Source organism: Lutra lutra, chromosome 9, assembly GCF_902655055.1.
Source record: "Lutra lutra chromosome 9, mLutLut1.2, whole genome shotgun sequence".
NCBI lineage: Eukaryota > Metazoa > Chordata > Mammalia > Carnivora > Mustelidae > Lutra > Lutra lutra.
In genome coordinates, this window is record NC_062286.1 from 78,950,124 (window position 1) to 78,963,248 (window position 13,125).

The following is a 13,125-nucleotide window of genomic DNA, read 5'->3' on the forward strand; positions in this document are numbered from 1 at the left end:
TAAAATCATCAAATGATCTAACAGGCAGGAAAGGAGGAAGAGGTTTGTTTTGTCTTTCCCACTTTACTGTGCATGTTCATTAACAAATGGAGGTGTTAATGAGCACAAAAGTATCTCAAACATGGTGCAAAAAAGAAATAAATAGCAAGTAAATCCAACTAACTTAAGTTCTGCTCTCAGGATATGACAAGGCCAAGCTAAACCACACTCCCCATGTCCCACAGAACTCGACAGAGCCAACGCTGCATCATCCTGCTCTCACCCTGGAGTGTTTTCGTGGGAGCAACACCAAGCCACTTTCCAGCAAAGTCTTTAGGGGTCAGTTAGGGATATGTTGTCATTCGACCACATTGGCTGCCTCTCTCTCCAGAAATTATGACAGGCATGTGTTTTTAAAATCAGGTCTCCCCATTTTCTAAGACAAGAACTGGAGTGCTGCCTTTAGCATTTTAGCTGTTATTAAACCAAAAGTATTTTAGTTTCTATTGAAATGATAATATTATAGCTTCTATTATTTCATTTAAGTATTCAACATTCTTTCTTTGAATAGCTTTCATTTTTAAAATCAACAAATGTTTGTCCAGCTACTGGAAAAATCAGAATAGAGTATTAAATCAGAATAAATATGAGTATTAAATTTATACCAAAAGCATTTAGAGGAAACAACTAAAAAAGAAATTCAGTCCCACTCTGGTTATATCGAAGTCTATCATATCAAGACTTAAAATTAAGTAGGACTTTGATTGGGATATGGACATGGATATGTATTTTACAATTTCTTCCTAATACATATTCACTATAGAAAGTTTGAAAAAAAAAAAGTAAAAAAGGAAATAAAAAACCCCGAATCACACCATCAAAAATATAAATATCAGTCACTAGCCAGGTTTTTCTTCAGTGTAAATGTATATCTATATTTTTAAAACAGAAATTGGTTTTATTCTGTATCAATAACTTCATCGCAATTTATAAATAAAGGCATTGGGGGGGTATGTGCTATGAGAGCTGTGAAGTGTGTAAACCTGGCGATTCACAGACCTGTACCCCTGGGGCTAATAATGCATTATATGTTTATAAAAATATTTAAAAATTTAAAAAAATAAAAATAAAGAAATTTCTCATGTCATTAAATCCTCCCTGAAAGCCTGTGTTTTTAATGGTTGTATAATATTTCAACTGATGGATATACTATTCTATTGTAGTTGCTTCCAATAATTTTGTTATAACAGCAAACGTGTATATAAATCTTATCAATGGTTCTTAATACCGCCTTAGAAGAGATGCCTAAAGGGAGAACTACCAGGTCAATGGCACGCACTCTTTAAAAGTACATCTTGACAGGTATTGACTATTTGTTAGATATAACAATTTATACTTCCACCAGCTGTGTATGTGAATAATCATTTCACTGTATCCTCACTTGCAGAGATGTTTATCATTTTATTATAACTTTACTCAATTGTTAGATTGAAATAATATCCCTTTGCTTAATTTGGGATATTTAACATAATATCCCTTTGCTTAATTTGGGATATTTAAAATAATATCCCTTTGCTTAATTTGGGATAATTTAAAAGAAAAATTTTTATTTCGTCTATGATAAATGGTGCCTAAATGCTCTTTATATGTCTTTTGTAAATGTTTTATTTAAACCAACACATAATTGTATACAAATCAACAAGAAAACACCAAAACCTTAATAATAAAATAGATAGTTTCATACATACAGATTTGTGGCAAATAATTTCTCTAGTTCATCATCTGCCTTTAAATTTATATGTTAAATGACCTAGCAAACATACTCCCAGGTATATAGCCAAGAGAAATGAAAACATACATCATAAAAATTTGTATAGAATTTCATAATAGCATTATTCATAATAGCCCAAAAGTAGAAATAAACTGATGAATGGATAGACAAAATGTTGTATTACATACATACAATGAAATAGAATTTGCCCATAAAAAAGAATGAAGTAATGGGGCGCCTGGGTGGCTCAGTGGGTTAAGCCTCTGCCTTCAGTTCAGGTCATGATCTCAGGGTCCTGGGATCGAGCCCCACATCGGGCTCTCTGCTCAGCAGGGAGCCTGCTTCCTCCTCTCTTTCGGTCTGCCTCCCTGTCTACTTGTGATCTCTCTGTCAAATAAATAAAATCTTAAAAAAAAAAAAAAAGAATGAAGTAATGACTTGTAATGGATGAACCTTGAAAATATTATGCTAACGAAAGAAACCAGTTACAAAAGACCACACATTGTGTGATTCTATTTATATGAAATACCCAGAACAGACATATCTATAGAAACAAAGTAGATGAGTAATTGCCTAGGACTGGGAAGGAGGGGGTGGTAGACAGTGACTGCTAATGGATTCCGGGTTTCATTTTGGGGTGATGAAAATGTTCAAATATTCGAAACGTCAATATACTATAGTCTATTAAGATTTACAAAAATCTCTTGCTCTGATTTTTAAAAAAGATTTTATTTATATATTTGACAGAGAAAGATCATAAGTAGGCAGAGAGGCAGGCAGAGAGAAAGAGAGAGAGAGAGAGAGAGAAAAGCAGGCTCCCCGCTGAGCAAAGAGCCTGATGTAGGGCTCAATCCCAGGACCCTGAGATCATGACCCAAGCCGAAGGCAGCAGCTTAACCTACTGAGCCACCCAGGTGCCCCTGTCTCTTGCTCTAATTTTAGAATTTTTTTAAACAGCATAGTTTTTGAAGCTATGTTGTTAGGTAACACAGAATGTTCAGGACAATTATATCTTCTTGGGAAACTGTTATTAATATAAAATAGCCCCCCTTGACCTGTTCAATGCATTTTGCCTTAAATTCTGTTTCGTCTGATATTAGCAGTACTATGACTTTCTTTTTCATTTGTGTGGAATATTTTTCTCCAAATTTCTAATTACAAGGTTGCTTTTTTCTTTAGAAACATCTTGCATACATATACAACTTAGAGCTGTATTTTATTTTTAAAAGTATGAGATTCTACTAACTGGGGAATTTAACCCATTCATCATATATCTATCACCTATACTTATTCCTGTCATCATGTATTTTATTTATTTACTATACTTCCTTGTTTTCTTTGCCTTTGGCTGGGATGATGAACTTTTAATTTTTTATTCTCACGATGTGCATTAAATATCCTATTTGTGATTATTCTTCATATAGTTCAGATTATGTTTTTCTAATGAAGTATAAAGTTAATCTACATCTTATTTTCCTGAAAAAGAATCTTGTATAACTTTGTTTTCTTCTATTCACCCATGTTAAGCTGATCTGGCCCAGATTGATATATTTAAAGATTAACATCATAGATAAAACACTCTGAGGCTCAACTAACATTTTACTGCACATGTGTGTACTATAAAGCTCTCCACTGTTTCTTCACCTCAATACTGTGCCTTCACGACACTCCTTTCCCTTCTTTCGTCCCCACTCCCGCTTTTTTGGGGTCAGGAGTATTTCCATAAATAATTCTTTCATAGAAGATTTGTAACATTCCAAAAAGGTAGATCACTGCAGGTCCAAAAATGTTTTTATTTTCTTCTCACATCAAATTGCTGAGTTGTCCAAATTTAGAATTATGGGTCCGAATAACATCTTCCTCACACTTCAAAACTACTGCTTCTATCTTCTATTACTTGTTTTTACCAATAACAGGACTGCTTCTTTCCTTTGTAGGTGAACTGTTTGCTCTCTAGAAGCTTTTAGTCAGTTCTTTTTTTATCATTAGCATTCTGAAATTTCATATGAAGATGTCTGAGTGTAGATCTTTAGTTATCCTTTTATTCAATACTACTGGGCCTTTTCAAAACTTGTCTGTCTTCAGCATGAAGAAATTTCTTCCTATTATTTCTGTGATTGTAACCCTCCTCCATTCTCTTTATTTGAATTTGCTATGAGTTGAATGTTGAAGCTTTAAAATGGCCTCTGTATCATACAACATTTTATTCATACTGTCCAACTTTCTCAATTTAAGACTGTATTCTAAAGAATCTCCTAGCTCAATCATTCAATTCATTAATTTGTTTTTAAGCTGTGTCCACTCTATTTAGACCATTTGGTTTTTTCCATCTTGACAAGCAGATTTTTTAATTCTAAAACAGACTTAATTCATTTTATCCTAGATTTGTTTTACATATGCTATAACCTCTCTTTTCTCTCTGTGAATATTAATTTTACTTATTTCAAAGCCTGCTGCCTATTCATTGTTATTTTTTGCTCATTATATTTGGTGCCTTATTTTGCCAAAACAAGTTTTCCTCAAATGTTCTGTGATTCTTAGCAGAAGATCATTTCAGAGTCCCCAACTGTCTGTGTATGCTGTTTTTGTTTACCAGCATTGGAATCCATTGATGTGGGATATGATGCCAGGGGTCAGGGATGTGCCAAAAGTTTGTCTTCCTGGCACAAGAATCCTTGAACTTCGTCACAACCAAAGGCTACTTGAAGGATCTCTCAGCCTCCCTCTGGTCTCTGGGTTATACCTAGTGCTTGAGCTTGGATTCACAGGGTGTGGTGGGAAGGGGTCATGATGGGCCTAGTCGTTCCACATGCACCTCCTTCTCTAACACTACAGGTCCCCTCCCCACTACTTGAACGTGATTCTGGTTTGAGAACACTACTGATCTGTACCTTTTTTAAAAAAGATTTTATTTATTTGACAGAGATCACAAGTAGGCAGAGAGGCAGGCAGAGAGAGAGAGAAGAGGAAGCAGGCTCCCTGCTAAGCAGAGAGCCCGATGCAGGGCTCGATCCCAGGACCCTGGGATCATGACCTGAGCCAAAGGCAGAGGCTTTAAACCACTGAGTCACCCAGGTGCCCCTGATCTGTGCATTTTAAGCTGCAGCTCCATCAGGTTTTATTTTTCCATGAATGTGATTCTTTATTTTTACTATCTCTCAGGAATTCCTGAAATTTCCATCCACCAACCCTTTTTTTTCCCAGGTTATCAACTTACTCATATGTGTTTATTATATGGATACAAATACACATGTGCACCTTCTCTGTCATCTTAAAGAAGGTGGAATCATGGATATGCCAGTAATAGTGGTGGCAGAACTAAAGAATATCATAAGCTCAGCTTACCATCTTGTTCACTTTCTCAGTGTCATTATTTGCAGTAAAGTCTGTACTCCAATGTTAATATGGCTATTCCTTTATATCTCAGACTTGCATATCCAACTTCTATTTGACATCTTTTGGATTTCTTATAGGCATCTCAACTTAACATGTCCAAAACTGAATTACTGATCTTATCCCCACCAAATCTGTTCTGTCAGGCATCATCCACATACTAGGACTCCGGGAGCAAACTCCCTTTCCTCCACTTATTATCAAGTAGGCCTTACAAAACAGATTTAACTGCTTTCCATTTCTACTGCTATTAACTTTGTCTGAGCCACCACCATCTCTCACCTGAACTAGTATAACAGCCTCTGAATTGGTCTTACTGCTTCTCTTCTTCCTTTCTACGTCATTCTCCCCAGATTAGCCAGAGCCAATGTTTAAAAATACAAATCAGATCATAACATTCCCTTGCTTAAAGCTCTTCCATTTCTTCTTACTGCTGTTGGAACGATGAACTCTTTCATGTTAAATGCTGTATCTCCGAAGAATATGGAGGCTAAGTCTCTGCTATTTACTAAAGACTTCTTTGATGTCAATAGCTTATTAGCCTGCCTTGGTTCTATGCGTTTGGCTTCTCCTTTTCTTTTCTTTGTTCTACTACCTTGCTGAGGTATTCCATAACTTCGTCTTGAATTAATACAGTTATAATTCCTCTTAACTAAAATACCTATGTAATAAAACTGTTAAAGTTATACTCTTTAAATACTAGGCATTTTTACCTAGCTATATAGCTAGATCTACCCCTTCAGCAACTATCCTTCCCAAATGATCGAGTCAAGTCAAAGGTGTAGGTGTCTCTTAGTCTAATTTGCTATAAAATGGGAATACTCCCAGTTAAATTCAATATGTGACAAGTTAGTCTAGGCTTTGTCAATGTGTGAATCTGGGTAAAAATCCTAACTACTCTGGGACATAGCTTCCTTTTCTGTCAAATGAAGGGGTAGGGTTATATGATTTCTAAGATCTCTTCTATTTCTAGTGGTCACAGATCCATGCCCTAATACATTTCTTAGAGAATAGTACAGAACCTATCATTCAAGTCCCATGAAAATTATACAAAAGATAGTATTTTATTTCAGATTCTAAAAAGACTTTCATTGAAAAGAAAAATAATTCAACTTGAGGTTTCTGAAGACAAGATATCATGGATTCACTTTGCCAAGATTTAGTGTTGTCCTCAATTGCCCAATGAACACACACACAACCTCAAGAACTGAAAATACAGTAATAGTAATAAGCGCCACTACTACTACTGCTACACAGTAACAACTGAAAGGCTCTTACTGGATAATGGATAGATCATACTGGATAATGAGCAAAAACTCATTACAATAATCAAATAGAAATAGGAACCAGAAAAAAAAATAAGGCACAGTAGGTACCAAAGGCTTTTTCCTGAAAGATCAATAAAGATCAATATTTCATACTGGCTTACACAAAGAACCAACATACCCCCCTTGCTCCATTTACTCTCTCTTTTTTTACAATAATGGTAAAGGGAGAGGCTCTCTGGATTACGTTACTAGTCTGATCTAATGTTTTAATAGTCTTTAAATATGACTACAGTTAATTCTAAATCTTAATCCAAACCATAAACACCAAAAAAGGAAAAGAAAAAAAAGAAAAACTCCCCCCTTCTCTAATAACATAACTCCTAACTACCTTCCCATCAACTGTGTAACCTCTGAAAATGGGAAGGTATTCCCACCAACACTTAATTACTATGCCAAGTCTGCATACTATTGACGGGTTTCACAAAGTAAATGACCCACACTGCTTTACCTGGTACATTCCAACTCCAATGTGCTTCGGCTCGATTTTCACCAGCTCAGCTAATGGGTCTTGTACACGCCTTGCTATGGAAACTGAAAAAACAGAAAATAAGTATGGCTTAATGTGAAAAGCAGTATCCAAATAATAACTTAGTTAGACCTTCATAATTCAAGTATTTAATTCCTTCCTTCTCCCACACAAAGAAACCAACAATTTGACTAAATTTCAAAGTTTCCTTTTTTCACACAAAAGAAGTGAATGCAAAATTTCAGGATTACTTTTGTTACCAGAATCTGTAGGCATTCCGGAGCACAAACAGATTGAAAGGTTAATACATCTGGAAAAAGAGATGTAACACTTACTTGCTATACTTAAATAATCACCTGTTCATTCTACAACCAGAGCACATCAGCACACCTCACACTTTAACAAACAAGTCGATATTTGTTTCACTTTTAAATAATCCTGCATTATTATGACATATATTTGCAAATCAAATATGTTATTAGGACTAGGTCCTGATAGTAATGAGTAATGGATGGAATCATACCTTACTGCAACTGGAGACCAAGTCAGTTGGCTCATGAACACACTTGTATTGCCTTAGATGTCATTGTAAGAGTAACTGTGAAGTGATCTGAATCTCAGCTGCTTGTCTCTGAACACACTCACTCACAGTTCTAAATCACATCCCTTTCCTGACCATAACAATCCACGGTCAAGAGGTCTGAGTTAGCTTCCAACATCCCTTTATCTGTTGTCATGATTTTACTTGGTCATCATTTCTCATCTTTTTCTTACGAAATGGTAACAAAATTTCATACCTAATTTAACTTATAAGATAGATTTAGCTGGAGAAAAGAAATTTGGTATGAATATTAAGGATATGTCCAAGGGTAGCTCTTTTTTTTTTCTTTTCGCAAGTGGTACAGTTACATTGGGTCAACAGCTTTCATTTTCTAAATGCGAGAAAGCTAGTCAGTGTCATCTTCTCACATAGAAAGTTGGATGAAATATAAACCCATTCAGTGAAAACTTTAAGGCCATCAAAGGAGATTCCATGCCTGTTCTTGTGTTATTAAACTGTTCAAGGTCTGGCAACAGAAGCCACCATTTGCAAGCGACTATCGGATCCTCCTGTCACTGATTTGTACAACCTCTTCATCAGAGATAAGCTCTACTCTGAGCATTCAGTCCACTGCATGGACATTCAAGTCTTTTTCATGTATTTTATTATTACTTCTCGCAAACAGTGACAATGGCAGCTTGCAAAGCCAGCTTAGAGAGCAATAAGCTGGTGTGATACAATCTGCCTATTTCCTCACTGAAGAAGATGCAGACTCCAGGCTTCAAGGCCTTCACATACATTTTCTTGTCAAAACTCACAACAGGTTAATGAGTGCAAGTGCTGCAGGTTACAGGGGAGCTGCTTCCCCCAGTAATCACATGTATAATTACACAGTGACAGTAGATACCACCAGGGAAACCATCTGATAGTCTCTGGAAGGAAAGATCACTTCTTTATTCTAATCTTCAAAAATATAATCCAATAAGACTGATTTTCACATACATACATTGCCAAAATACTTTCAGGTTAAAAGCAAAACAAAACAAAACAAAGAAAACACAACAACCCACAATAGGAAACCAAGTGAAAGACACAGGCATCAGAACAGTCACTGTAGGAAGATACCAAAAATTCAAAAAACAGGTATTAATAATAGGTAAATGTCTCAAATCTACCCCTCCAGGAAAACCCACATTACAAAAATCTAAACTTAAAAACTGGTTAGAGCAGTTGCATAATTTGTTAAGTGTGAATAGGTTTCTCTTTTAAAAAAAATTTTTTTAAGTATAGAAAAGGACATTAACCTATTTTCTACCTGGTTCCTCCTAATAGGTTTACTGCTAGCATCTCCTTTGTTCATACTGATTTGCTAAATGACATTTTCTAGATGACACATTAATTCTCCAAAAGTCCTAAGAGCCTCTGGAGTTACAACGTCCCCAGTAAACAACCTCTACATAGACCCTAATGTTTCTAGAATTGGTATTTTGCTTTCAGATGCTACTCACTCTACAGAGCATAAAAACTCAAGCAAGCATAGAAGAGATCGGAGATAGGAGAAAGAGGAAAATGAATATTGTTCATCTGAAGGATGTTCATTGTTCACGAAGGAGGAATCTAAACACAGTTTAAAGGAAAATTGGAAAGCTGTATGTCCAGACTTTCAAGAGAAGATGGTGCTAGCAGGATAAACAAGAAAGGAATAAACAGTAGTAATGCACACCCGTAGGTTGAGAATGATCGGGCTGACAAAAGATTCCTGAAATTAGGATACAGATAGGTAGCTCAGGTAAAAGAAGTCTTATAGAGTGCTGACATAGAGAACGAAGACAAAGGAAGAGTCATAGCCCAAAAGTTGAGGGCATGTGCACATTGTGAGATAGAGAAGAAAAGATGGACACAGTGAAAGAGGGTGAAACTAAACAGTGAGGAAAGTAGCAACAGAAGTAAAAAAAAAAAAATTCTAGAAATGTTTAGCATAGTAACCATATGTCCGCAAATTTTTACTACTGTGTGGTATATATTCAAGAAAAATGAAAACATATGTCCACATAAAATTTTGTATATGAATGTTCATAGCAGCATGATTTATAACAGCCAAAAAAGTAAAAACAACCCAAATGCCCATCAGCAGATAAATGGATGAACAAAATATGGTATACCCAAATAATGGAAAATTATTTGGCAATGGGAAGGGATGAAGTGCTGATACATGCTACAGTGTGAATGAACTCCGAAAACATTATGATAGTGAAAGAAGCCAGTTACAAAAGACCACATGTTGTAATGATTCCATTTATATGAAATGTCTGCAGTAGGCAAATCCATAGAGACAGGAAGTAGATCAGTATTTATCAGGGGGCGGGGGAAGAGGGCAAGGGGGACCCACTGCTAATGGGTGCTGGGTATCTATTTGGAGTGATGAAACTGTTCTAAAATTGGATAGTGGCGATGGCTGCACATTCTGACTATACTAAAAAACAGTGACACACTTTAAAAGGGCAAATTTTATGCTATTAAATTATATCTCAATGAAGCTATTATATATTTTTTCAATGTAGTATATCCAAGCATATACCAATACTATTTTGCCCACATGATGTCAATGTATCTCTATGTCACTTTTACTATTCACCATTGTTCAGAAAATTCTAGTCAGTACAACTGGACAAGGAAAAAAAGATGGTATCATTACTGAAAAGATTTGATGGGTCCATAATCAAAGGAGTGAGACTGATACAAAGCGAAGGTCAAGCAAAGCTTTATTTCGAGCCAAGCATCAAGAATCAAACCGACCGGTCAGGGCCGCCTCTTACAGAGAGGGTGACCCCTCTCTGCCTTGCCAACTAACTTTTAAAGGGCAAAGGCCATGTGGTTGAGCCTGGCCACACACAGGTGGCCAATGAGATTGCAACACACAGAGAAAGCTGCCCAGTCATGCTAGGTCACACACAAGTGACCAACTGAATCACAATTTACCCTATAGTAGATATTTGAACTAGCCTATCACCTTGGTCAGAATTGGCACCCGAAAGGTGGGGCCCACACTCCTCGGCAGCTAGGGAGACAGTATGTGTGCCCCACTGATTGGATGTCTCCACCTGGCCTGACCCACCCTTGTATTTAGGCTCTGTTACCTGGGACTGGTTTCCTGGACTTGCTTTTAAGTAAGTCCCCTGGGCAGGGAGGGCAGGGTCAGTTTAAGTTTTACTGCATAAACAACAAAATCACTGTTTAACTGGATGGCATCGATGGCATCGCTCTGGCTAAATAGGTCCTTACAGATTGAAACTAGATTACTATTTACCAATGATGTTTGACTGCTTTAGAAAACCCAAACAAGTCAACTGAAAAAATATCGGAACTCAGATTTCAATTGGCTGGTTTAAAAACACCCAGGCAGGGCCCCTGGGTGGCTCAGTGGGTTAAAGCCTCTGCCTTCAGCTCAGGTCATGATCTCAGGGTCCTGGGATCGATCCCCACATCGGGCTCTCTGCTCAGCAGGGAGCCTGCTTCCTCCTCCTCCTCTCTCTCTCTCTGCCTACTTGTGATCTGTCAAATAAATAAAAATCTTTAATAAATAAATAAATAAATAAAAATAAAAACACCCAGGCAATAACTGATAGAGTACCATATGCCATCAACAACCAATAAGAAAATATTGTGAAGGGCAATCCATTTACTCTGTGTGTGTGTGTGTGCGCTGCCTATGAGTAATAAAGTGTACAGAACTTGGATGAAGGTGCCAATTTGACAGAATTTCAATTAAATGGCTCCAAAGTGTATATGGAAAAAAGGAAATGCATAAGAAAAGTACAATTAAAAAAAGATTAAAGCAAGTCACATCATAAGCCACCATAACTTGAAGAGTCTTGCACTGTGGCAAAGTGAGACCAAGGAAAAGAGGACTAAAAATACACATAGGAATTTCATCTTTAATATACGGTAATCTGTTAAATGGTAATAATGTAACTCAGTTTGGAAAGGGAGACAACTAAACTGCTACTGAACAAAAAGTTAAGCATTAGAGGAAAAAATAGGTTAGTTATACCCAAAGGAGAGGCGAGAGACTGAGTGCTCTCATAGGTCGGTAAGCAGAGCTACCTCCTATGGTTAGGCAGGATGTCTCGTGCACAGACCTGCACAACCACATGACGTGACCCTGAAAGCAACACCCACCTCATTCAAAATGTATTTTCTATCCAAAGGAGAAAAAGGGTTCTATGGGTTTTGGTCTTCAGTACTCTGAAATATCTAGAATCTAAAAGCCATTCTAAAGCAAATAAACTTAATGCTTGAAAGACTACTAAACTGCATTCTCCTAAAAATTTACCTTATTTTGTTATCTAGGAATATCAAAGTGAAAATTTTTATTTGTAAAGTCCCATACTCCTCTCATTTTCCCCTTCTCCTTGCCATCAGACTTAAGACATAAGACTTCCCATGCTGTTTTTTCATTCAGCAATTCCAAATAAGAATTTTTTCATTATAAAACTTATTAAAATGTTGTTTCAATAAATGATCTTGATCCCCTAATTAATAATTTCATTTTTGAACAAGAAGCAGACTAATCTGTTGGCCAGATAAAAATATTCTTTATCTTAATTGTAGTGTCAGGGGTTGTGGTAACCTGATTAGTTTAAGCTTTTCAAAATTCACAGATAAATTCAAGAATTCACCTAAAAAGGGTGAATATTACTTTATGTCAAGTTCATTTAAGTGAATAAAATACCTTTCTTTTCTCTAAGGATGTAAAAGTTTTCCGTCCTTCTATATAGTCTTTACTTCCTCTCAGTGGCTTTTGCACTACCGTCACATCTGTCTTCAACAGTGTTAAGTCTCCTCACATGATAGGTGACCCTTGACTGTCCACCAGGGCAAGGGTACCAAAAAGCTGACTGTAAGTGCTTTGCCTAAATGTGAAGTTTATCAACTGTGGGCTTCATTTTATGGTGATTTGGCTCATTTCTTCTGGACCTCTGATCTCAGTTTCATTAGGTATTTTCTCTTGTGCAGTTCAGTCTTCCCCCTATCTCTTGCATGGAAGATTTAGTCTTAAGATCGCTACATCAGCATGTAAATAATTATTTAATCTGTCTTTTTTCAGCAGCTATCCCCATTATTATGTATAACCTGTGTCCTCCAGCAGAGAGACTTTCTATTTAACCCTCTCCAGAGGAAAAAATCTCCAGTCTTCTACAAAGATGAAAGAAGGAGAATCACTCAACTGTGTGGAACAGGAGATCTAACAATTTTGGTTTTTTAATTGATGTGAAATTCACATAACATACAATTAACTATTTCCAAGTGTACAATTCAGTGGCATTTATTACACTTACACTATTGTACACACCACCACTTCTACCAAGTTCCAAAACGGTTTTAGTGCCCCAGAAGAAAACCCCATACCCATTAAAGTAGTCCCTCTTCATTTTCTCCTCTTCCCAGTGCCTGCTTTCTGCATCTATAGGTTAGCCTTATTCTAGACATTTCATATAAATGTAACCATACAGTACATGGCCTTTTGTGTTCGGCTTCTTTCACTTAGCACGTTTTCAAGGTTCACCCACGTTATGGCACACGTCAGTGCTCATTCTTTGTTGTGACTAAAAATAATAGCTCGTTGTATGGATATATCACCTTTCGT

At 36.5% G+C, this 13,125-nt stretch overlaps 1 protein-coding gene across 2 annotated transcripts in view; it reads right to left on the bottom strand.

Moving 5' to 3' along the window:
• The window catches only part of SRBD1 (S1 RNA binding domain 1), a 203,997-nt gene that overhangs the window by 80,711 nt on the left and 110,161 nt on the right, over positions 1–13,125 (bottom strand). For both annotated transcript variants that reach the window (XM_047745849.1, XM_047745848.1), the window contains exon 16: positions 6,920–7,002. In XM_047745849.1, the coding sequence (XP_047601805.1) occupies positions 6,920–7,002 (83 nt within the window). The remainder of the gene's footprint in view (positions 1–6,919; positions 7,003–13,125) is intronic.